This window comes from Echeneis naucrates, chromosome 14, assembly GCF_900963305.1.
Source record: "Echeneis naucrates chromosome 14, fEcheNa1.1, whole genome shotgun sequence".
NCBI classification, from domain to species: Eukaryota; Metazoa; Chordata; class Actinopteri; order Carangiformes; family Echeneidae; genus Echeneis; species Echeneis naucrates.
In genome coordinates this window covers 14,739,675-14,766,023 of record NC_042524.1, presented here as the reverse complement: position 1 = coordinate 14,766,023, position 26,349 = coordinate 14,739,675, and the positions used below count along the sequence as shown (strand labels likewise).

General features: G+C 41.5%; 1 protein-coding gene across 4 annotated transcripts in view; it reads right to left on the bottom strand.

Annotated features, from left to right (window-relative positions):
- Positions 1-1,362: 1,362 nt before the first annotated feature.
- The window catches only part of LOC115054117 (roundabout homolog 1-like), a 72,982-nt gene continuing 47,995 nt past the window's right edge, over positions 1,363-26,349 (bottom strand). Inside the window, exons 3-30 of one of the 4 annotated variants that reach the window (XM_029519143.1) lie at positions 22,939-23,096; positions 19,216-19,336; positions 17,936-18,074; positions 17,693-17,820; positions 14,775-14,783; positions 14,363-14,487; positions 14,105-14,276; positions 11,266-11,471; positions 11,090-11,171; positions 10,802-10,970; positions 10,527-10,693; positions 10,284-10,405; positions 9,099-9,333; positions 8,772-8,893; positions 8,522-8,693; positions 8,070-8,267; positions 7,353-7,379; positions 6,648-6,687; positions 6,311-6,465; positions 5,810-6,172; positions 5,606-5,725; positions 5,386-5,521; positions 4,519-4,671; positions 3,976-4,421; positions 3,411-3,551; positions 3,082-3,303; positions 2,846-2,994; positions 1,363-2,746 (exon numbers count right to left, since the gene is read on the bottom strand). In XM_029519143.1, the coding sequence (XP_029375003.1) occupies positions 2,732-2,746; positions 2,846-2,994; positions 3,082-3,303; positions 3,411-3,551; positions 3,976-4,421; positions 4,519-4,671; positions 5,386-5,521; positions 5,606-5,725; positions 5,810-6,172; positions 6,311-6,465; positions 6,648-6,687; positions 7,353-7,379; positions 8,070-8,267; positions 8,522-8,693; positions 8,772-8,893; positions 9,099-9,333; positions 10,284-10,405; positions 10,527-10,693; positions 10,802-10,970; positions 11,090-11,171; positions 11,266-11,471; positions 14,105-14,276; positions 14,363-14,487; positions 14,775-14,783; positions 17,693-17,820; positions 17,936-18,074; positions 19,216-19,336; positions 22,939-23,096 (4,292 nt within the window). In that variant the 3' untranslated portion in view covers positions 1,363-2,731. The remainder of the gene's footprint in view (positions 2,747-2,845; positions 2,995-3,081; positions 3,304-3,410; positions 3,552-3,975; positions 4,422-4,518; positions 4,672-5,385; positions 5,522-5,605; positions 5,726-5,809; positions 6,173-6,310; positions 6,466-6,647; positions 6,688-7,352; positions 7,380-8,069; positions 8,268-8,521; positions 8,694-8,771; positions 8,894-9,098; positions 9,334-10,283; positions 10,406-10,526; positions 10,694-10,801; positions 10,971-11,089; positions 11,172-11,265; positions 11,472-14,104; positions 14,277-14,362; positions 14,488-14,774; positions 14,784-17,692; positions 17,821-17,935; positions 18,075-19,215; positions 19,337-22,938; positions 23,097-26,349) is intronic. The other 3 variants (XM_029519146.1, XM_029519144.1, XM_029519145.1) reach the window with 3 other exon arrangements.

Genomic DNA, 26,349 nt, shown 5'->3' with positions numbered 1-26,349 from the left:
GTGATCTTTAAAATAAATTATTACAATTATGCTCAAGGCTGAGTGGTTGTTCATCTGTCCGTCTCTGTATGTTGGCCCTGTCATGGTGGAATGTGAATTGGGCTCCAACATGCTCACCAGCTGGATTCTGGACTTTTAGAGTTGCAGGTCTGGGAACTATAATAGGGATCTGAAACATGCTAAAAGGCTGTTAGGAACCATGATGTAACATCATAAATATTTGAATTTCTATGACAATAGTCAGCTTTTCAAACACAAGTAGCCATATTAATAATTTGTGAAGTGATTTTTACCATCATTCAGATAAAACACCAAACCAGTAAATACCAAAATAAACCTCAATAAATGTCAATTTCGAATTTCCCCAATGAGCATCACTAAAGTATTCTCTTATCTTAATAACATCTTGAAAATGCACTTCAGTAGGCACCTGCATAACCAAAAGCTTTATTCAAAGTTTGACTATATCCAATTTAAATACGAAGCAATAAGAGATGGAGCTATTTTTAATTAACAAATATGCAAAGTTGAATGGAAGGGTGTCAGATAAAGAACAAAGTGAACATTATCCTAATCAGTTTATCTGGGAATCTGTCCTCTTTGCAGCGTGATTTCGACCTCCATCTTGTAGTAGTGCAATGAGTGAGCCTGTGAAAGAAATTAAGGACCACAAAGGTCACAGAAGCCACTCACCTCACTTACCACTGCTGAGCGGAGATGATTCAGGCTCTACCTTGGTAATAAATCACAATGAGTTTTGTATAATTGCATAGTCATTCGTGGATGATGCACCACTTAGTGTGCGAGTCTCGGGATAGTCACACACGCATACAGACATCGGAAGACATCTGTGAGAGACTTCATCGCTTTCAACAGTACACAGGTGCTCCATTGATGAAGGCTCATAAGTGAGGTTAATTAGACAGCATGTCTCATCACATCCTCACAGCATCCCTGTTTCAGTCTTCACAGTCTGAGTCTGAGAATTGGATGGGTTTACCCGTGGGACCATCTGAAAAACACACTGACAGTTGGAAATCAAAAAGTAAACTAAAAAACATGAAAGAACAAATACCTTTGGAGGTGCTTTAATATAAATAATGGAGTGAAAATGACAACAATTTTCCGTTCACTGGTCCTTAAATATACTCAGTTTTGTGGTTTAGACAGTAAGTGGTCTTAACCAGTGCAGGTTACTTTGTGATCACTTCAGTTATGTTTCAAAATAACTAACTATTCAGAATATCTAACTGAATATTGTATACAGAAGCTTCAAGACAAATATGACATTATTTTCTAAAATAATGAGTTGTCCATGTTTTGTCACATGATGCGATCAGAAAGCATCACAATCATCATGCCTTTTTTTTTTTTTTGTGTGTGTCTCAAAGTTCCAGTCATGAAAGTTCAAACACTGTAGACATGAGTTCAATGGTCCTGCAGTTTTCATGGCCAGAAGTTGATTGTAGAGCTTTTCGTTCTAACTGTTTCTTTGCAGTGAGCAAAAGCCCCATTTCATCTGGAAGTGGAAAGGACTGGGTTACAGAAGTGAGATAAGAGACTATATGTTGTAGTTGATAAAGGAACAGCAATATTTATTCAAACAGACTAAGTTAAAGTGACATTTTTGTCCCATGTACAACTTCGAGAACAGAACCAAGATCTATGTCACAATCTGCATGTATTTTTTTTTCTGAGAAAAATAGACAATAGCAGTTTTCATTATACATACAGTCTGAGAATATTAACTGTCTTATACCAGCTGACTACTTTTTCTCTCCTATTTCAGGCTGTTATGAGTAATTTTATTTACTGTATTCAGGTCACACCCAAGTCCAGGAGTTATAGCTAGAGTCAAAGGTACGCAGATTTAAATGAAATGGACTCAGAGAAAATATAAATGAAACCAGTTCATGACCAGAATGTCCATCATCCCAGGGGGGAAACAAAGAAGTTAAGGTGTTGAGTAAAAAAAAAAAAAACCTCCTACAGTTGAATCTGCATGCAATTCTCTCAGTACACACAAAAGATAGTTCAAATCTGAATGAAAGCAGCTCAAATGAACACAGCTGAATTCACAACCACAATTAACAATTCATTTCATCAGCCTGAACTGATGAAATGACCACAAAAACTGAGTTCCTCCAGACTAGAGGTCATATAATAATGACTTACAATAAAATTAAGTGATTGTGCTTTTATAACCAAAGTAGAACAAATAATACAAAGACAAATGTACATCACTTATAAAACATTAACACTGTTCTATAAATTCTGAATTTGAAGCACTTCTGTGGCAGTAAACAATTTCAACAGTTTACAAGATGGCTGGTTATGACTGAATATCAATTACAGTAAAATAACAAGACGACCGACAGGCAAAGATCATACGGACCGCATCAAGCAGTCATAATGGACAACATTTTAGTAGACACTCACAACCATCATCGAATGTGCATTCATCTTACTTTACTGAGCTACCAGTGGCTCAGGCTCGCGGACGCTGGTCCCCCAAAAAGCAAACAATAAACTGTGTGTCAAATTTAAGTCCGTGGACCTAAACATGAGCGCACTTTCTTTTTTCTTTTTTTCCAACACCTAATGAGAAATGTGAAGTAGAAAATGATAGCATGGACTGTGCAGTATTTTTAGTCTTTTTTTCTATATAGTAAAGGTCAGAGTCCTCCTTTGAAGCAACAGCAGGATATTCCTTTTGTGCTCGCATTGCTTCTTAGCTTTTCAGGAACTGTGGATAGATAACAGATGCATGCGTTCAGGGAAAAACACCTTTCCACACTTCAAATGGCATAAAGGCACGACAAAGACATCTGGAGGTGTAGTTTACCTCTTCCACTTGTCCCGTAGACATTACCTGTCCTCCCTGTTTGGTCCTTGAGCCCTCACATGACATATAGCTGGACGAATTAGGCTCATCAGGCTCCCTCTGACCTGATGGAAAAGAAGGGCGACTGTACAGAAGGACATCCCCCAATTCTGAGGGAGAGACAAGAGAGAAAGCGCCATTATTGGTGAGACACTTATTTATTTAAAATGTTCTTATTTAAAGCATCCATTGAGTACCTGAGTGCTGTCGGCTTTTGCTACTTCCTTTTCCTCCCTGCGGAGTCTTGTGCTTGTCTTGGCTCTCTCTATGCTCAAATGTGCCCTCCTTCACCTTGGGCATCCCTGTGCTGCCCCGTCGACCCCGGGTCTCCCCAGAGCCCATTCGAGGCAGCGTGGCCCCCCTTACTTTATAGTCACCAAGGGACATTTGGCTTGGGAAATTCAGAGGCATGCAAGTGTCTGGGGACGTAGAGCAGAACATACAAGTCTAAGTGTAAGCTCCATTAAGAGACGTAGAATAAAGTGAATTTGTAAATCGTTAATCTCATTCCTGGTTTGATGTTTACCATCATTAAAGACATCTTTGGGTTGGTAGCCCTGCTGACCAGACTGGTTCTGTTTATGCCTCCTGGGCCGTTTATGTGTTATTGCAGGACTCATGTTGCTGTCTGTGGACATGGGGCTGCTGGGACGCTGGAGCCGCCGGCCTGAAATAGTGACACAAATTTATTTAGCACAAATGTTTAGATTGCATACATATGACATTATTCAGAGGTTAATTATTCCAGTGAAATATTAAGTGGGAAAATTTGAGAGCATTTCTCCCTCTTCCTCGATGTAGTGAACACACTGCCAAAGCTGGAATTTAGCGAAGTCACTTGATTTTATTGATAGGCTTTGTTTCTGGTGAAAACAACACCAAAAACAAAGCATAACATTTCGAAATGTGGTTGATAGAATGTAGAAAACCAGAATCCAGCGGATTCTTGACTACGTGGATTTATCGAACACATAACACTGCATTGCATTGCTTTTTAAAACACGTGGCATAATCTTGGGAAAACCAAAACAGTAGACCTGTGCATGGAACTAACGAGCAACAAGTGCACAATAAAAAAGAAACCTCTTCACCTGACTCCTCTGGGTATCTACACATGCGCAGGCCTACGATGTCCCGTGAAGAGGCTACAGCCTGGTTGAAGTCGCCATCTGTAAAGAAGGATCCTTCCGAGGTGCTGACAACACTGGACCTGCCTGATGAGATGTTGTCCTCAGACGCCGAGCCCCAGCTGTTAACCATGGACCCTGTGACTGATCGGTCTAAATCCCCGCTGCTAGAGGCTGGGGTGTGATCCAGCCCATGGAAGAGCAGCTTGTGTGGAGTGGGCTGGTGCAGCTGCTGTTGGTGCTTCTGCTGGTTGTGATGCTGGGTGTGCTGACTGTCGGGGAGCCCTATGTCTGTCTCCTCTTCAGCCTCCTCCTCGTCCTCTTCCTGTTCATCAGTGTCCATGCACAGGGGTATGGAGCTGTAGGTGTGTTTTGGGGAGAGAGGACGAGTGTGTCCTGCGATGTGTTGGCTGGAGACAGTAATAAAAAATTAAAGCAGTCGTGTCTTGTCTGTAGCATCAGTTGAAAATATTCTAATGCGGCGTCTGAAACGTTTTATCCGGTTACCTCAGGTGTTCGGCTCCATTGTGCAAGCCAACATTCAGGTCACCCTGTGGTGATGTAGTAGGTGGATGACTGTAGGACACTTCAGCAGGGGAAGAGGATGTCCCTCTAACTGGTGGAGTAGGACAGCTTTCTATTCTTTCTTCTGGGCTAAAACTTAAAGAAGAAAAGGGTAACTGATAAGAGGTAATGGCTGATGGAACGATGGGAGCTAGCTGCCCCGACACATTAGCCACGGACCATTAGACATGAATGCAAATGCTCCAGTCCTCCATCAAAAACACACACTTCTAATATCAAGAAATGTCTAACGGAGAACAATAAGTTTTCTGCACCATCTGGTTTTTAGTGCTGAAATATGCTGTGCGCATAGTTGTTCTTATTCTGTTTCATTACATTGTTTTAATGGCATAAAACCTACAGCCTGCCAATATAAATATCTAAATTGTATAATTAGTTCAGTTGAATGTGTTGGCTGTGACAGCAAGGCCATGTTATGACAGAGGGTTTGCAGGTGTTCACAGCACACCTCCAATTAAGCACCTGTGAGTTTGATAACTTCATCATATTGTCTTTTTTCAGCCTTTTGAACCTGGTTGGCCACATATAATGAGCAGCACAAGGTGTAGCCTTACCTGACACATTCTGCAGTATTTCTGAGATTACATTATGCACTAGTTTGTCAGTTAAAAGAAAATAATTGCATAAATTTGGCGAGGAACGCTTCATATTTCACGACATTTTGGATGCATTTCATTGGCTTTAGAGAGCCCACTCCAGCACTAATGAGTGTGTTAAAAGTGAATATACGTGTACAAGTGTGTGTGTGCTGTGAATGGGGATCTGTGTGTTTCTTTCTTTTATCCCTACCTCCTTTCCATGGGAAGGCTATACTCATCACAATCCCAGGCATTAGTATGAGGAATAGATGGAGCTTCTCCCCAGCTTACTGCATTATGTTTTGGCATCTTCACGGCACGCGTTCCTTTCTTTTGATTCTGACTCCCTGAGAGATGAAACCAAGGTAAACAAATATTTACAGCTTGCCTCATCAAAATTCACCATTAGACGGAGGAGCTGCTGGTTTTACCCGAGGTGCTGTTGCTGCCTCTGTCTGAGCTGTGGTGTGAGCCTCCTGTGCTGTGATCACGGGTCTGGTTGTAGGTGACTGTTTTGGGATGGATCATTCCTTCATTTCCGTGCATATGATCTGATGACAAAACAGAGACACAAATTGTAAGCATCTTCCAACAAAAAAATTGGTACAAAGTAAATGATTTTAACCTTCATTTACCTTTATTTAGCATGTTTTGCTCAATTATGTTATACTGCATCTTTGCTGCCATCTCCTTTGGTATTGGAGGAGGGTTGGGGGGCTGTTTCCATGAAGGGATGTCCAGAGGCTCTGCTATAGTGCCACCAGAAGCTGCCTTATTCTTGATGCTGGCCTGAATGAGCTGTGTGGTAGCGTAAGGGATAGGCTCATATGTGGCTGAATCTCCTCCTGGACTTGTGTAGCACAAGTTGGAGCTGTTGAAAGTTTTGATCTCATTGACCTTGTTGGCAAGGTTTACATCGCTGTAAATGGCCGTCTCAGAGGTGAGCTGCCCCACCTGCTTGTTTTCTGGATGGTTTCCATAGTTGGCTATGCAGTCGGCTTAGGAGGACATGAAACAAAGTACCACATGGACATGTGAAACCTTGGGCATTGCTGGAAACAGTGCAACAGCACCACAGACCCACCCACCCACACACACACACACACACACGCACACACACACACACACACACTAACCTGGTCTGCTGTATGTTGTCATGTTGCTGTCACTGGTGCCATTGCCATTATTGCAGCAGTTGATACTGCAGTCCTTGTGATTGGCACATGCATTAGGCCAATTGTCTGGGAGCCACAGCGGGTTTAGAGGCTCACCCATGCTGAGGAGGCCAGGTCTGCAACAGGGAGGACCACAGTGCTGTCAATCAAAACCTCTTGACTTGATCACTGATGAGCAGTGGGGTGGATGGATTTCATCATTTGCAGCAGGGAGACATCTCCCCCTAGTGTTTCAACTGTTTTAATGCATTCTCCTTTTTCTTGTCATCTAACTTAAAGGGATAAAAATATCACTCACCTGCCAGCACTGCACACAGATTCTCCTCTTTGATATGCGACTACACAGAAACCAAAAAAAAAAAAAAACATTAAACCTTGATGAGCTGTCAGATACAGGAAGTGCCAAAGGTAGAGAGAGCCATGAAAGGCAGGTAGAGTCTAGGCACAAATCTAAAGTCAAAAGTCTTCACTTACATCAACAAATACTTCTATGCCTGTGGAGTAAAGTGTGACTGTCTGGTCTAATCTATTTAAAGACAGCACATATAGCTCTGTGTTCCTTTACATCTCATTGTGACTACCGCTGATTGGAACCCTGTCTGATGCAACACCAGTACAACATGAAACAGATCAAAAGTAAACACATTCAATATTTTACTTATTTAATCATCTGAGACAAAGCTGGTAAGCAGATGGGTTTGTCACATTGTCAGTTAGCGGACCTATATGCAAAAACAAAGTTTTGCCTCATTGTAAACAACATCCACAAATCATTAAGGCAAATGCATATTTACCTATTGCATGTAATATAGAAGTATGGCAGCCATAGTCACCACTTTAGACAATATATATTTATAAATTTTGCTTTTGTAGCTGATGTTTTAACTGATTTAATCTCACTTTATATATTAGATATATTATAGATATACTATAATATATAAGGACATGAAACAAATAAGTATTAGATTAAGCATTAAGCATGAACCATATTGGATTAACATACCTGTAGGTGTAAAGGTGAATGATGGGACTGTAGGGGCAGATCAGAAAGAGATCAGTTCAATAGACTTCAGTATTACTACAACTATATGTTTCCCACAATGGCGTTTTCTTGTGTATATGTGTGCAACCTCTGACATCTCTTCATAACATTTAATTAACCGCATGCCATTTGTCTCTTCCAAGGCATCTTACTCGTGCCTCAGTTTCTGACATGTGTGTCCAGGTGAAGGTTAACGGAGGTGACAGCCAACCAGAAGGAGATGGGCAAATAACAGTGGTATTGTGGCAGACATAGTCATGGCAGGTTGACAGGCCTGCATCTCCAAAAACCGGGCCACGTTGGGGAAATGACACTCTAGAAATGAGCAACTAAAGGTCAGCCTTTGAACGTCCGCATAATCGCAAATGCAAATTTATTTTTGAAGTCTTTATGTCAAAAGAAGATTACACCAGACTGTTTTCCATTATTCGACGTGGCCTGCTTATTTAGTCCCTGAAAATATTGTTTAATATCACTGAGATAACTGCTGTTTAGTGTGCAGTGTCAATTTGTGATCCCTGCTATAACAACCTGCAAATGCACCTACAAAAACAACTTCAGGCAGTACAAATTGCGCACAAGCATTTCAAACACACCTACAGTATATTTACAGCAAACACAAACACATCTACTCAACTACTTTTCTAAAATACACTCATATATTCGGCAAACACACACCCTTGCGGATGCCAGTGTACGTGCTGCTGAGGCCACTTCTCTTCTTCCGGTGTCTGTAGAGCCAAACGCTGAAAATCATGAGGACCAACCAGCAGGTGGAGCCAATGCCTGCAATAAATGCTGGCTGCCTCATCACATCAGAAATCTGAGTCAGTGTGTCTCTTTCCTCACTGATGTCCATCATCTGGCCTGCAGAGTCTGATCAGTGACACGGGACAGAAAGGAATCAAATTATAATGTGGAGCAATAAATGACAGATGTAAAGGCATTGTTGAAAAATTTGCTGAAAATCTAAGTAAAAACAGAAGACAGCAATTTATTATTATTATTATTATTTTTTTTTACTAAACACTGTTCGGTGAAAGGGATTATGAATGCTTTCATCATTACAGTTAAAGACTTGGCTGTCGCAGCTTACTAAGTGAATGCTCCCTTTTGGGGGGAACGCTTACCTAATTGGAAGAAAGTGACATCGCTTTTGACCCCCGGTCCAGCACCATTGCTAGCTGCAACCTCTACACTGTAACGAATTCCTGGTGCCAGACTTGAGATGAGCACAGAGAAGGTGGAGCTGTCCACTGACTGGTTCACGTGGTAACGACTCTCATTACCCAGGCACCAGATCTGTCAGGAAAAGGTGAGAAGGTGACAGGATGACGGTGAGACACTAGTGAGGAGAGGGTGAGGGCTTTCCTTTCTTACCTTGTACTCCTGAATGACTCCAACCTTTTCCAGGTCTGGAGGCGGTTTCCAGGCAATGAGGATTGCAGTTCCATTGGCGTCACTCTTCGTCACTGTGACACCCTGAGGTGCTCTACTAGGGGCTGAGGCAATGAAACAGACTTAACCATGCAGTAAAAAACACAATGCCATCTGCTGCTGTGTGCATGGTCAACTTCCCTGACGGTAACTCACTGAATAAAATAATTTTATCACCTGACTGTATTGGTTTCTTTACATAAACTGAATGGAGCTTGATATTGAGTTCTTGTTAGGTATTTATAGAAACACTGAACTTTGCTCACTCACCTTCCTCTAACGTCCTAACCACCTTCACCTCACTGTCAGCTCCCTGGAACTCATCAAAGAAGGGGCGAACTTTGAACTCGTAGATGGATCCTCTCTTCAGCTGACCTATCACCACCCCATCCTCCTTTGGGCTGCGAACCTCCAGGACAGTCCACTGCCCCTCAGGCTGCCCATGTTCAGCAGACACCCTGTAGAGCACCTTGTAACCCTGAATGTATGGGGACTGCTGCTCGACCTGGTAGAGACACAGATATAAAACATGCTGCATAAATGTCGAGCAAAACAGATCTGGGTCTGAATTAAACGCATGTACAGTTTTTATTGCTGTAACACAAATAAAGTCTGAGGTTTTCAATAATATTTCCAGGCCAGTTAAATAGCATATATATACATCTTCAGGGGATTCTGCAGAAAGGATCAGTTAAAACTCAGTTAATTCCTTTTGCCTTTATGGCCATAAAAGTGAGCGAATTCCCTATATCTGTAATTTCTTACAATAAACCTCAACATGAGGTCATTAAAGGTTTCCGCTCAGGAAACGCTGATCAAAATCAAGCCAGAAGAAGATGAAGCACTTTCCATTTAAACCATATAATTATGATGAAAAATGCCTTAAAAGATGTGAGTGCATACACACACAACAAATTATTCACCCTTAACCACCCTAGCTAAATGTCTGACTAAATTCTAACCGTTTCTAACCCTAACCCTAAATGGCAAGTTTTAACCCAAAAACAGTCTTTTAATCTAGTGGGGTCCAGCATTTCCGTCCCTACAAAGCACCATGACATAACAAAAACATTTACACGTAAACATATCATGAAAATACACAATTACACCTTTGGAACTAACCACACGTAAATTCGCCACTTTGCTGTCCTCTGCTAATAATCCTCTCCTGAACTATTCAGAGCACTACACGTCACAGAATCTCTGTCCAACACACATTTGCTCAGCCATCACTGAGAACTGAATGAAAACATTGCAGAGATAAAATGAGTTCTGATAAAAATTACAAATCTTTTAAGGCCTGATCCCTTTCCTTTTAAGTCATTAGCTTGTTTACACGAGTTGTTTACATTCAATCAGAATTTTGTACATTTGACCTTTTTCTCATATTTAGCCTGACTTCAAAGGAAAAATTGTTCACTGTGTGCAGTACAGCCCCTATGATGGTCCCCTTACCATCCACTGCAGCCGTATGGCAGAAGATGAGAGGACAGTTGGCATGTGCAGGTGAATCACTACATCTCCCAGCTCCCTCTGGATGTGACGGTGATCCACTCCCTGCATAGTGGAGGTGCTATCTATTTGTACCAAAGGAAGGCAAGAAGTTAAATAGCAGCAAAGTACTTAAACTAACCTATAAAGCCATTGAGTGGCATTTGTTCAACAACGCAAAAGCAGGAATGAAAAGCTCACACTGACCCTGTGTTCTAACAGAATCAGATATTGGACTGGGGTCACTGAGTCCGTAAGCATTCACCGCTCTGACCATGAAGAGGTAGACGGCTCCAGGCTTCAGGTTCCTCAGGATAAAGGTTTGCGTCTTGACATGCTCAGCTAGAGTCACCCATCTGCTGCCAAGTGTATAACTGCACGGACAGGTGAAGGGATAAAAAACAAAGTGCCAAAAGAAGATGAAACTTGCTATTTGGTGATGTTATGTCCAGTTAAATCATGCTGGATTCCTTTTATCTAACCTAAATCCTTCGATCAGGTAAGATGTAGCTGCTGCACCAGAACTGGGGTTGGTTTTCCATGATAGGGTGACGGAGGTGCGACTGATGTCAGTCACATCAGGTTTAAATGGAGCACTGGGAATCAGATTAGGATCTGTAGGGTGACTGGACTGGACAACAACTCCGAACTCTGTCACAGAGATACCAAAAAAATCATTAAAATGTTTACACAGAGTCTGAGTTTATCAGCAATTGCTTTTACGTCTCTGACTATGTCTGACTATGTATGACTATGTATGAGTCACCTACCCTGCACTTGTAAGTACGCTGTCCAAGAAGCCTCACCATTTGGATTAGAAGCTACACAAGTGTAGAAGCCTGTGTCTCCAAGCTGTGGAGAGAAGATAGTGTAAGTCATTTGTGGGTGGACTTAGCTCAGTGCATTTGCTGTGACTACTTACTTTTGTGATAACTTCATTCCCTACCTTAGTGTAATGAATCTCCAGTGATCCCGCATCTGTTAGGGATAAACGGGAGTCCACTAGAGACACCTCCAAACCATCCTTCTTCCAGCGGACTGTAGGGGGTGGGAGGCCTGCAGTTTGGCACCCCAGGACCACTGTGGTATCCACAGGAACAGTTTGGTTGATTGGGCCTTGCCTAATCACAGGAGGAGGGTGGTCTGACCCAGCTAAGAAAAAAACACAAGCAGGAAAAGAAATGTAAACATTTGCCCCGCAGCCCTACTGCAGACACAGAATAGCCTAGTGATGTCAACGTCCAAATTTTATTGGCAAAAGTAGTGGAATGGCAATTACATTTTGAAGAAAAGTCCAAACCAACATGTTTATATAAATATGGATACTCTAGTCGGGAGTGGAAGGCAGTGTAGTAGTGTCTTTAACCTGCAATATCTTTAAAGATCACTCCACTGGTTGCATTGTATAGAAGTCTTCACGACAATGGCCTGTTTTTCACTTGTTTATTAGATGAGTGAATGTTTATTAACTTGTTGAGTTTATGATTTCAGTCTCTAGTTTCAAGTCTTTCAAGTCTTATAATACCATGTTCATTTTTTTTTAAATTACAGTTTCAGAGGAATAGAAAGCAGGGTATGCACAAGGGTGTGGCTAAATTGTGATCGAGAGTGTACCAAATACAGCGACCTCCCTGACAATCAGGATGGAGTCCAGAGCAGCCTAGATCCACCCCTCACTCCTCCTCCTCCTCCTCCTCGAGTCTTCTCAAAATGTTTTTTTGTGGGTTTGAAGAAGCCAACATGGTTACAGCTAATTTAAAACATCAAGGCTTCAAAATTCAGTTCACAACCTAATGGATGATATCACAGTGGGTGGCCACCTATATTACACTACATTATACTTTTTTTTCCAAACAAATGTATCCAAAAACAAAAATGATGCATACTTAACATGACGCATATTTTAATTTCCCCACAATAGCCGCTCCAGCCATGTGTTTGTGGTTATGTTTAGACAGCTAAAAGCATCTGTTTGGCCAGTGTGGGTGAAGCAGGCTTGAGTCTATACAACAACCATGTAAGGTTGAGAAAGACCCCCATGGTGCTTTATTTATATAAAATTCATGTTCGTCAGTGGAAGCTATCATTCGCAGTTGGTAGTTAATACTATTATCGCTCCATTTGGAAGCCTAGTGATTAAGACATATACCATCTGACTGCAACATCCTCAGTTTTATTCCAGTCAGTGACCTTTGCTGAATCACTGTTATCATGTGTCACCCTCCTCCCTCTCCCTGCATTTTCCTGTCTGCATTTGTACTATCACTATTGATTAAAGGCCAAATTCCAAACAGTGAGCATACAGTCAACAGCCCATTATACAATTGGAAATTGGGAATTGATGTTCGCAAAAGATCAAAGCTGACGAGAGAGGCAGAAATAAGAGTAAGAAAGATGAAAGAAGAGAAAATGAAAATGAAATGTTGCCGAAAAAATGAAAGACAGATAAGATGAGGAAGATAGTGACAGGAAAATTGGTAAAGAGCAGGAACAATAGGTTTAGCTGGCTGTGCAGGCAGTGAAGGAAAAAGAAATCAACTTTTCCCCTCCAGCGGAGAGCAACTAATCGTTCATTCGGCAGTAGGTGCTGCTGGAGCCAACTCCAATCACAACAACAAAGCCCAACTAATAACAATCCCACTTAGATAACAGAGCTCTCTCTCTATGTGTGTATGGAGGCAGGGGTTTTACCTAAATAAATAAATAACTTAAAAAAGACACCCCACCAAAAAAAAAAAAAAAAAAAAAAAAAAAAAGAAGGGTGATGGAAACACACCTTGAAAACTGCTGGCAGTAATGTGGACTGGTTATTTCCATACAAATGCACCACTCCAAATAGAAATATGAGGCGTATGTAGAGATGGAGATAATTTTTGGGGGGAAAGCAGAATAGAGAGAGACAGGTATGGATGAGAGAGTGCAGTGCCATAGACCAATGAAAAAACTGCAGAAAGCATGACCTAATCGTTTTCCTACTTCCATTACCTATAACAAAATTTTCCCTGAGTGGTTGCCCCTCATTTCCCTACAAGGTGGCTGCACAGCACATTGCCAATGAGTGGCAGATTATCCATTATAACTGAAAGGACTGCACTGAACAGCTCAACGTGTGGATTCAGTAAATGTCTGTTAAACCCCGTAGCAATTATCTTCATTAATTTAATATATGTACACAGGGCAAAGTTACTCAGACACATGTATTTATGATCACACAGGTCATTTAATTGGGAGCCTGTAGACTTTCCTGGTGGTTTGTAATTACCAGCGTGGGCCTCCGAGCACATTGAAATTGCTTTTTTCGAATGAATAAAGCAGTTATTCCATCAATGAGAATTTGGATGATAGTCCATCAAACCATCTTCCAAATAACAATAAAACATGTCATGTCTCAACACTCTAGCCTCAATTCACACATGTTGATGGGAAAATTGATGACAGAGCACTGTTTTAATGGAAGCAAGTGTTAGAATTGTGAAGTAATTATTGTATTTCCCTCTAATCCTCTTTATCCACGTTGTATACCATGCATGCTGAGAAATGAGACACGCAGTCAATGTGGAAACAGAGGGCTTCGATTCCCAACATGTGAACAGCAACTTCTAAAATCCCTTTGCTTGACACTGGCCAAAGGAGACGACTCTCACGAATGTCAAACAAGGGCCAGTTTGTAGCCTAATATATCTGCACAGCCAAGAAAAGCTGCAGCACAACAAGAGTCTACTTGGCCAAAAGACAAAACAGTAGCGCTAGAAATGTGCCCTTCCTGACTCCTTCCCTTTACTCACAGTCTGTGACCTCCAGCAGTGCTTTGGTTATAACACTGCCAGCGATGTTGAGAGCCTGGCAGCTGTAGAAGCCCCCATCAGTGTGCTGAACATCAGTAATGGTCAAACTGCCCATCTGGGAGACAGATAGACGGCTATAGGGTTGTGGCGGCTGGTAAGAGAATAGGAGACTCTGGAGGAAGGGATAGAGACCGCAGAGTGAGCAACTCATTCATGAGAAATGATGTTGTGTGAGGACAGACTGGGGGTCGCTCTCACCTCACTGCCCTCCCTCTGCCAAAAGATGGCCGGCTGTGGGTTGCCAGTGGCCTCACACTGGAAGGTGACCGTCCTGCCCACCGTCACCACCTGGTTCCTGGGGCGGATGGCAAATGCCGGGGGCACTGTCGAGGAAGAGAAGCTCTAATTACCATGCATTTCCATTATTACCAGTATCAAAACACATCAGTATGCACAAGAAGCTTGATGCACAAATAGCAAAAGCACTCAATATTTACCTTCTTTAATTTAAAGGAAAAAAAATAAACTTTTTTTTTATTTATTTACCCACACATAACATGAATTACATACTGTATTGGTGGATGGAATTACAGTGCAGATAGGACAATGACATGGACTCATGATTTCCTGTTGCTGTCTGATGGTGGATGAGGGATGGATGACAACTTACCTGTGTTTACTACAAGGGGAAAAACAAAAAAGAGCAGTGTCATGAGTAACCAGGGTGCATTCAGTAATGTGCATCAGCAATCAATGTCACATTGAGTGATCACAATGGAAAAAAAAAACAACAAAAAACTGTCAACAGTCAGTGTAAAACAAAGTCAATGGCATTTATTTTTTTTATTTACTTTTCATTCATTTAATTAGAATACTGTTCTTATAGCTGTATAATATTTGTGCTTGTGAGGGGATATGTTTTTTATCTCTTATATATCTCTTCTACACACAAATATTAAGAGGCAGATCGATACAAGGGGAGAAAGAAAAACATTATACGTTACATACATATTTACTTTGCCTGGTCAAAATGATTGGTACTTCTGAATTTCAAGTACATAATTAGAGACTGAATAATTGGAGAACATCCTCCAAATCAAATGCAAATGAACCAATTTTCTGTAACCATAAAATTTTTAAAAAACGCCCAAGGTTATTGAAAAAAGAAACTTGCATAAATGTGAACCAATACAAGCACAGGCAGCCTGGAGGCAATTACTTGCCCCCCTCAATAGTGCTTGTTTGTGGAGCCATAGATGTTTCCTGTGGCCATGTGAAAGCTTGCTGCACCTGTCCAATGGTGGGGCTCAGCCACTCTTCCCTTGCTATGTGCTGCCATTCTTTTAATTTTGCAGTCTTTTTTTTGTCGTGGTAGATTTAAGTTCTTTCAACAGGATTTAGTTCTGAACTGATTGCCAGCGGACTCCATTGTGCCATTTTGAAACAGACCACCTTTTCTTTTTCAGCTGCTCTTTTTTTCCTGCTGAGCTTCAGCCTGTTGTCCCACTCGCTGTTTTCTGAAATTGTTTAACACATTTGGTAATATTCTGATTTCAGCGTTCCTTTAAAAAATTCATTGCCTTCAGTAACAGAGGCAGCTAAGCAGCTCTGGTATATGACAGACGTCCACCCTGTTTCACTGCAGGCTGTTCCTCAGATGACTTGTGAGGTATTTTTTCCACCTGAAGGCGTCTTAACAATTTTGTGCCCGGGAAAATTTATATCTTTACAAACTGTTGAAACAGGAATTTCAAGAAGTTTGGTTATCGCCTTTAAGTATTATCTTCACAATTGGGAAAATCCAGCCATTATTCAAATGTCAATTCTGGCCATACCAATATATATTATAATTTTATCACTGTATATTTAATTTATTGATATAAAATAGCTTTTTGGGTACTATTAAGTGACTTTAGATATTAACAAAAAAATTCTGATTTTTTTTTTAATTGGTTCATTTGCATTTATTTCTGAATAGATTCTAAATTCTGCACTTCTCTGCCAGTAATATTTAGCAGGACTGTATGTATTTTTTTTATATATAAATATATATCAAAGATGTCAAAGGACAAGGTGCACTATTTAGCCCCAATTAAACTCACTGGGCTTGTTGATTGTGAGGTGCGAAAAGAATATGTAATTGCTGCTTTGAGCTACATATCCAGTCAACCTTGAGGCAAATTTAGAGAGAGATACGATCCCCTAATGAGGACATAAACCTGTGAGGCCTCAGGAAGAGGCATTGTGTCTGGATAGAGGGGAGGATGGTGGGGGGCAGTGGGCACTGTGAATGCTTCAGCTCTGCTAAATGTGCTACACAAAGACTTATTTTGAAAAGGGAACAACTGTGCATCTTGACATCTGTAAACTAGATTTATAGTGAAATGGATGGCTAGCTAAGCAGCCGGTTTTGGAAGAACTGAGAGAGGATCACTGTGGTCATTGCTACATTTTTGTGTTGAAAGAAATTCTTCAGAAAAGTAAAGCACATGTTTTTGCATAGTGCTGGAGAGCTGGGTTTAAGCTCCCTCTGTGGAATGACCTGTGTCAAGTTGAGGCAGTTTGATTGATCGAAAAGTTTCTCCCAAGAGAGCGTCTAAAGGATTTTAATGAGGGCAGTGCTGAGGAGTAATTTCATTTCATGCTTAGAACCTGTGCAAACCTTAAAGTGAGTAAACCCTCTCTGGTCTTTTGCAATTGTTTCAAATAACAACTGCTTAATACCAACCAAATGTTCTAAGTCAGTAAGAATGATTCTGTGGTTTAGACTGCAGCTATGACTGAGCTAGCCAAAGGTTAAAAGACAGAGTTTTCTTTTTTTATTAAATTAAGAAACACGTTCTCTAAGAAAGCTCTTTGTTCGCCTCTTTAATACAACTTCTACTGTGGATCTGCCAATTATTTATTCCCCTCGCCATTCACTGCCCAAATTAGTTTTGGTCTCCCATGATGCTTGTTTTCTCAGGTTTTTGGATGGAGAGGGAGACTATGTAATTGAAACCATGTCATTTCCCAGCATGCAACCAGCTCTGCCTTATCTTTAATTAAGTCCTACTGTCCTTATAGTCTATGTCACCCACTGTGTCTCTGCCGTGAGTATGTGTGTGAGTGTGTGTATATATTTGTATATTATATGTGTATAGATATGGGTCTGTGTGTGCAACTATGAGAGGTGCCTTACTGCTCGTTTCCCGAGATTTAAAAATGTAAGGGTGTCATTGTGGCAGGACAACTTGGACCAGATTAATCCATTTTCTGTGGTCAAGTAAACATTTACTTTGCATGCTCTCAGTTTACACATGACATTATTATGAAGCGCACTGCAAACAAACAGCTGCACTGTGACATATGCTTATTATTAACTGATGACTGCTGCAGACACTATAAGAGCCCCTGCCATGAATTAAGAAGATACAAAGTCGAAAAACCGCACATAACCCCTATGTAAGTCCATTCACAAGTGTGTTGAGGGAAACAGCCTAAGGCACAGTCATAAAAAAGAAGACTATCTGAGACTGCATAGTGCTTAGAGAACAGTGTGTTACCAGGAACGGAGAATATTTCATGTGAGGGTTGGGTTATACTGACCGTGCACAGTTAGCGTGGCAGATGCTTCAGACTTCCCGACCATGTTCTCCACCACGCATGTATAGGAGCCCTCATCTGAAGAGGCCACCTGGCGAACAATCAATGTATGGTCCTCTAGGATTTCAAATCTGGAGGCAGGACAGACACACATACTATCAAGAGATGAAAGGAGAAGTTGAAAAACCATTCTGAAACGCCGTTTGCACGGCCAGTGACTGCATGTAGAGGCCCTTTGTGCATTACCTGCCCTTAGGCAGGTCAGAATCATCTTTTCTCCAGCGGATAGTGGGAACAGGGTCTCCTTGAACCACACAGTGGAACTCCACGCTCTCGTCTGCCAACACCACCACACTGCTGGGTCGCTTCACAAAGGTTGGGCGCTCTGGAAGGAAGCACAATAGCAAGAAGTATAGATATAATTATCTTCATTTGGCCACTGACATCTTTTTTGTGTTATCCTGTCATTCATTACAGTATGTACTTTTCTGACATTCTCAAAAAAAAAAAAAAAAAAAAAAGTATAGTGGTTTGCGCTGTTGCCTCACAGCAAGAAGGTTGCGGGTTTGGTTCCCGGCCTGTGGCCTTTCTGCGTGGAGTTTGCATGCTCTCCCCATGCCTGCGTGGGTTTCCTCACACTGTCCAGACATCATGTTTTGGTTAATGCCTTTAAATTGTCCGTCTGAGTGTGAGTGGTTGTTGGTCTCTGTGTGTTTCTCCTGCGATGGACTGGTGACCTGTCCTGGGTGTACCCTGCACTGACACCCAGTGTGAGCTGGGATTGCCTCCAGTGACCCAGGAACAGATAAGTAGTCGAAGGTGATTGAATGAATGTAACAAGTGGAGCTTATTTAACTGTAACTGCAACTATATCTATATAGAACTTAGCAGTAAGCGACAATAGCTTCTACATTAACATTGGACGTCACATTTGATGAACAGAAACTCAATAATCTCTGCACCGTACTTCAACAAAATCTGGAAACATACACAGAATCAACCACATATTGCAAATGTAATTCGTTATTCTGGTGATAATCCTCTGACTGCCCCCAAAGTAATTTAATATGCACAACCTGTAGAACAATGCATTTCGACCTGTTTTCGCATTCATCAGGATTATTCTCATAGCCTTGAACGGCTCCATGAGACATTATACTGTATACTCCCAACCTTTACCAAGGTCAAAGAACTGTGTGATACTGATAAGAGCTCTACTCTGACGGGAAATGTTACAACATTAAAAGGGGGATTGGAGAATAGAGACTGGAAGCAGGCATTTTGGGTGGGAGCTGTCAGAGGTAGCGTGGGGAGCCCTCTTATTGAAAGGTTTGAGAGTCTGTAGCACCGGATGCATCAGATATTTAGTTAGAAGGCTCTGCACAGCTGGAGATTGGATGATAGACCAACATACTCAAAGTAATTAATGGGTTATTATACCCCAGCGACAAAGACCTAACACACAGAACCCAAAGGGCACAAACTGAAGGACTGCCACAATGCAATCACATTATTGCAAATTTTACCCAGCACAGTGAGTTCCGCGATCTCGCTCTCCCTCTCGCCCACCATGTTAGTTCCCACGCAGATATATTTCCCTGCATCACTCTTCCTGGTGTTCGTGATCATCAGCTTGCCACTGCGGATCTAAAAGAAAGCACAACACAATATTTGAGCAGCTGTATTTGCACAAGACCTTACTAGCCTGATGTGTGTGTGAGTCAGCGTGTTGCTTCCATAATGAGCACAAATAATCTGCCCAGCATTTGTTCATTTTTGCCATAAAATTTGCCACGGAAAGATTTTCTCAGGAAATGTGCTTCTGCCCACAAATTATAATCACATCTTCCATTTAATAATATGCAGTGGGCTACACTTTGATGCACTTTATGGAGTAACATCATGTTATGCCATGTGTCTCTGTGTGCATTTGTATGCATCTGTTTATCTAAGGAACAGAATTTGCACTGCGTTTCAAGCTGCACAGAAGGTCACCCATTATAAAATTACATAATTCATATCTTGTGCTACATAAGCACAGAACCTTGGGAACAAAGACATTGTGGCTTTGTAGAGTCATTCCTCAGATGTTCAGACGCCATATTCTGCCTTTCACAAACTTGTTAGCCTCTCTGCACACATACGTGGGCACACACACACACACACACACACACACACACACACACACACACACAGACAACAAAGAGGTGGAAGATATATGCTCTCCATGTTGTTTCCACTCTTTTCATACCTTATCCACTGTACACCTCCACAGACTGAGGTAGCTGTCTTTATGGTGCTTTGAAAGTAAGCTCCTCTATTGATAGTCTGCAGGTACCCAGTGTTAGAGGTGATACCGGAGCAGCAAGCTAGTGGAGGAGCGCACAGATTTGAAGACCACAAGACAAACACAAGGCCATTCCCTCACATCCAAATATCTAAAAGCTTTTTGCAAGCATCAACTTCGATTAAACTTTCATCCCCCTTATTATGAGTTAAAATACATGTGTGTGTGTGTCCAGAAGGCTAGGGACATACACAGCTCTTTTGTAGCAAGCCTGTAATTGTAGAATTCTTTGAAGAGGTCAGAGGTCAAGGCTGCCTACAGTGCAGTACATAAAGGGGGATTCGGTGTCATGCATGGTGGGCACTCTCCACTCACCAGCCGACAGATGGAATATGACCGAATTTCTGCTGCAAGGATGACACCGACTGCATTCCATTTATTAGTCATCGTCTTCCCGGAAACCTTTCACCACAAACATCTCATGCCATCCACCAATTAAATGACAAGTAACAGTTTAGCAGACTAGCAGACTTTACTGATCTGCTGAAAATGATGTGGTTCTGAGAGAAAGATTTAACAAACTGCAGTGCTGATGGAATCTTAAGACTGCAGTTAATACATTAAATCCATTTTACAATTAACCCATTTCATTCATTTTTTTAATATTATACCTTAATTTCTTAACATTTTCAATATAGTTAGCTAGCTTATATCTTTGCTTATGCTCACATGAAAGGTAAGATGATTGTATTAAATTAAAACAAAACAAATCCATGTTGCAGAAAATATGAATGAGGTGAACCTATGAACTCTTAACATATAGAAATATAATTAGAGATGGTAATGCCAGAATATTGTGGCAGTGTGAAGTAATGTATTCTCAAGGACATCAAATGATGAGGGTGATTCTTTTGACTAATGGTACAACACACGTGTTTGCGGTGATATGCCGTCAACTGTAATCGTGACTTTAGCAGCTGATTTAACAGCAAACCTTGAGCATTGTTATTTCCTTCAGAAACCGATCCTCACAGCATTTCCATTGATAGGAAAATCCAAATGTGGTTTGTCTAAACTCCCTTTTGGACAGTGAAACCTGAACTTTCATCTCTGACTCTCTTTCAGGGTATTCCTCTTTTCCTTCTCATTGCTCTGGATGCCCTGAAGGCACGCACAGTTTCAAGCTGCTGATTCTGTGATATACATGCATTTTATTATTCAATGACATGATATTCAATGGGGCAGCATGGGGGTATAGTGGTTAATGCTGTTGCCTCACAACAAAAAGGTCATGGGTTCAGTTCCTGGGCCTGGGGCCTTTCTGTGTAGAGTTTGCATGTTCTCCCTGCGTGGATTTCCTCCCACCGTCCACAGACATCATGTTTGGGTTAACTGATGACTCTAAATTGTCTGTAGGTGTGAGTGTGAGTGGTTGTTGGTCTCTGTCTGTCTCTGTGTGTTGGCCCTGTGATGGACTGGTGACCTGTCCAAGGTGTACCCCACCCTCACTCAGTGTGAGCTGGGACTGGCTCCTGTGACCCCTGTGATAAGCAGTAGAAGATGAATGAATGAATGAAGATATTCAATGTTCAAATTAAAACCCATAAATCAAACATATGCACCAGCGAGCCATCTAAAAATTGTCCTTAATAATTAAATTACTGCTTTATCTACATAGCACTATTAATAAATGATGGTCCAGACCACAAGGGAAACACCCAAAAAGACTGAAAGTAGTTATGAATCACTTGTAGTGGACTCCTTTGCTCTTTGTACAGTAAGTGATGTCTTTGAGTGAACTCTACCGGCAAAGACGTATTTCCATATAGAAAAGATGATTAAGGAGGACAAAGACAGGCATCCAGAAAGTACAAAGCAAAAAGCAGCCTTTGTATTTCCCTCAGAGGAGCCTTCCCCCAGCTCTGATCCATGCTTCTTCTTAAATCAGAGATAGCTGCTCTGTCCATCACAGTCCCCCTGAGACACTCTACCTGTCACTCCGCACTAACATGAGCTTTGAATCGTCTCCGGTGTGTCCTCGAGAGCATGGGCAGACATTCAAATAAACACCAGCACGTGCACACATACACACACACACATAACATGAACAAAATCATGTGCGTTACTCCAAGCTGGTTATATCTGTGAGTGAGGAATCAGAGGCCTGTTCTTGCTTTCCTAAGCTATCACAAAATAAATCCATTTTATAGAAAAACATAAAAAGAGAATCGCTGCTGTGTGGTGCATGCCACACGACAGCTTAATGTATCATATTAACAGCATGCTAATGCTCATATGACAACACTGTCAGCTTGTTGCTGTCTTCTGCTAGGTCTGTATATTTCCAAGGAGTCGTACAAAACAGCGTTATATGCACTGTTTGCTTGTGATGCATTGTTCTATTTTCCTCTGGTATTTTCAGTTCTGTGTGGGCAAACAGAAAAATAATATTATTATTATTATTATTATTTGACCACTAATCGATCTGGAGTTAACATGCTTTTTCTTCCAACCTCCATAATCATTGAGGTGAAAGAGGTATTTCGTTGGTTGTTTATTGTACCAAAAATTTGAACTGGTCTGTAAGTGAGCATTTTGTCCTTGTATCTATTTGCTAAAGTAATCAAAAAAGTTTGGGTAAATTGGTTACTAAAAATAAGAATTAAAGCTGAAATACTTCAATTATCAATTTGTAGGTCTGGTCATATATCAAGTAAAAATGATAAAATACAGCTTATTAAATTTTAGTACTTGCTGCTTTCCTTCAAATTGTTTTAGGACTGTTGTTTGGTCATAACAAATATTTCCAATGTCAGCATGTCAGCAATTGGTGCGAGCATTGTTATTTCCATGTTTCATTAACCAGACAATTTAGTTAAGAAATAATTAAATTAGATTAGCCTATAGTGAAAATAAATGAGAATCAGTCACGTTCATATTGAGGCTTAATGGCATCTCTTACAGTGATTCGTTCATCTCTGTCATCTAAATTGGTTCCATCTTTTCTCCATGAGATTGTGGGCTCAGGGTGCCCCCGCGGTGGTTGGCACTCCAGCACTGCAGGCTCGCCCACTGCAACCATGACGTCCACTGGGTTCTGCCTGAAGTCGTCACGTAGAACTGTAAAACACATAGCAAAACGTGAAGATTTTAATGATGCTGGACCATGATTTGACAATGGCAAAACATAATGTTTCTCATGTTGCTGTCTTCATGTGGAGTTATATTTACTGTGCCAATGAGAAGAGCCAGAACTGACTAATGTGACATTCAAAGCTTTCACAAGGCTTGGAATTGTAAGTTGTGAGTTCAGAAGTTGAGACACCTTTTATGCCGTTTAAAACGTCAGAGACCAGGGAAATAGCTTTTTATTCTTTATTCAGTTTGCTTTTACAATCATCTATCATTTTCTCATTCCTCATGCACAATACACATCATTGTCACCACCTTTGTTAGGCGAACAAAGCTGCCATCAGCCCATTGGTACTCAGCCTGGAACAATGTTCTCGAGTCGTCATCTATTTGAAAGGCATGATATGGTGCAATTGATGTCAAACACATCAAGTTAGGGCTGTTAGAAAAAAGTCTGTCCACTCTGTCCATCACACCCACATTATCACAGGAGCAGGCAATGTCAATGGATCTATCTGTACGCCCCACCACCACCACCATCTCATGTGGTAAAGACTATTTAGACTAATTGCTGAGGAGGCCGGTTGACCTGATGGCTGACAGTAAGGTGTAACCGCAGAAAGGTGAGATCCAGGCAGCAGAAAACTACCACAGCAATTTCTCATCTTTTCACAATAACTAGCCTGTGCACAGAGGAAAAGCGCACAGCCAGGATGAGAACTGGACACGAAGAACTTGCGTGTGATTTCTAGTGGTCACAGGCAGATCGTTCCTGTCTCCACCATCAACTTGTATAAATGTCTTCAATGTGCAGCCTCAAGCTTGCATATATTCAATGCCAAGGGATTCTAAAGTCTTGGGTATGTTAGAAAAAGGATCAATTTAAAGAAAAATCATTTGCAAGATTAAGCCAGAGTGTGAGGAGACGTGACGAATGAACGAATGAAAACGACCTTTTGTTGTATAAAACTGAGCAGAGTCCTGCTCCTGATGAGGTGAACAACGTGTGCTAATGCAGACGCCTGTGCATGAGTGACTGCTGTTAAGCATTCCCAGTCTTAAATTACATGGGGGGGCTTAGAACCTCAACAAGCCAAGGGAGCTGAGCCAACACAGAGCTAGCTGAATAGCAGAACTCAGTGGAGCTGGGCTGGGGTGAAAAGACAGGAAACAATGAGGAAAAGGCATAATCACTCCCAGATGGCGGCAACCCGTTCACCTCTGGATGGGGATTTGTACATAACACTGGGCAGGCAGGCCAGAGATGCCTGATGAGCACTGTGAATGTGGAAGAACAAATTGGGATGACCTTCTGATTGGACGTGTTTTGGCCCCCGCATCTCTTTGAGCTCCAGTCCACTGTTCTGCCCCTCTGATCCTCTGAGCTGGGGTTTGCAACTGGCTGACTGCAGTTGACTGAATGCTGATGGGAAACAGCTGTCTGACCCAAACCCCCTGGCCGACCCCCTCCCCCAATCCTTGCAGCCGCCGCCAACACCACCATGTCACATGATAAAAAGCATTCCTCATGGGACCAGAAAACATGGTTGAGGTTACTTCAGACAGGAAGAAAGTGAGACCATCACGGCTGCATGTACAGCGTATATTTGTGTGTGTGTGTGTGTGGAAGGGAGAAAGAGTGCATGCTGATTGATTGACTGATCCTATCTGTTAATTCCATAGCAATCACATTACACATCTGTTTTTACAATCTTGTAAGATCTGAATGTCTTCACATGATCTGAACGCATGGACTGTTTCCTCAAGCCCTTTTGCTAAAGATTTGTTTTTGCTGATAGCTCTAGTAAGTTTAAGGAATAAATCAAGAGATAAGGGTTAAAAGCAGGGGGAAGTTAATGAATGTTAAGGAAGAATTTCCACATAAGTGAGCATGCTTATGTATTCAAGCTGGACAAAGCTAGCTGGTTTGTGCATGCAACACTTTTATGCTGGCTAAGCATACAAATCTGGAAAGTGTTTGTAAATGTACTGTTTATATACACAGTAGAGAAAATGTATCTGCCAATTACGTTTTTATGCAAAATTATGCATGCCCAACTTAAAAAAGAAAAAGCAAAAACAACTGGAACTTTTTGTCTTTCAAAACCTAACAAGGGAGTCTTTTCTTGTCATCGGCATATTTTGCACAATTTCCTCTTATCTACTTCCCAGGAGTGATATAGCTGACATCTGCGTATTGCCTTAAATCCCTTACGTTGTGGCATTTCCAAAAACCAGGCTCCACAGACAGGGAGAATGAGGAGTAACATTTGATGGAGGCGTACATTTTTAAACATCACAGGCTGATTAATAAAATGTGGACATCCTGAGAGAACTGCTTTGATTTTGAGGTCGTCTGTAGAATTATGCAGAGGACAATCATCACAGGATCATTAATATTTCTTCCGCATCTCTTAGTCAACTTCAAATACTTCAGCTAAATTTTCTACTTTTCTACTTGCCTGTTTTACCTTCAATTTCCCCCTCTCAAATCATTTAAGTCTTTGCACGCTGCCCTGTTTCCCTTGTTATTCTCAAATCACACTTGCTTATTTTAGTTATTGTATAAATATGAATTTCACAAGATTTCATTGAGTCAGAGCCATTCATGAGATCGAAACCCACCTCAACAGCTCCTGAAGCAAACCCAACTGGCCTGTTTAGCTGGAGTTTTTCACCTCGCGCCATCTCCTTTTCTCCCTCCATCTGATCCCCGAAGATTGAGAATCTCATAGCTTACTTCAAAGTGTCAGCCTTTGGCTTCTCTACCCGGGATCTGACAGTGTCTGACTTTTTGTTAGTCCTCTGGAGCCTGAGCCAGAGCTTGAAAGGCCTACTGCAGCCGAACTCCAATAATCCCCTCTGCAGAGTCCAACTGGACCAAAGAGGAAGACAATGTAAGCCCGTGGATAAGGCACCCACAGTAACTTTATCAGTGGACATCATCGCACGAGACAGCTGGCGACTCCTTTCGTCAGCATTCTAAAAACTAAGCCCCTTGTTACTCCAAAATGCTTTTACATACTGCAGATCCAGCTGTGCAGCTACTTTGGCACTTCAATGACATGTCCTAAAGTCAACACCGGTACTTCTGTAGGACACTGCACTTATGGTGTGATATCAGTTATATCATAGCTACAAAATGCCAAAAGCAGACAACAGCTGCGCTTGTTGCTGTGTCTGACTCACATTATATTGGAGGAATACTATTAGCAATCATCTTATCTGAATGCCTGTTTAG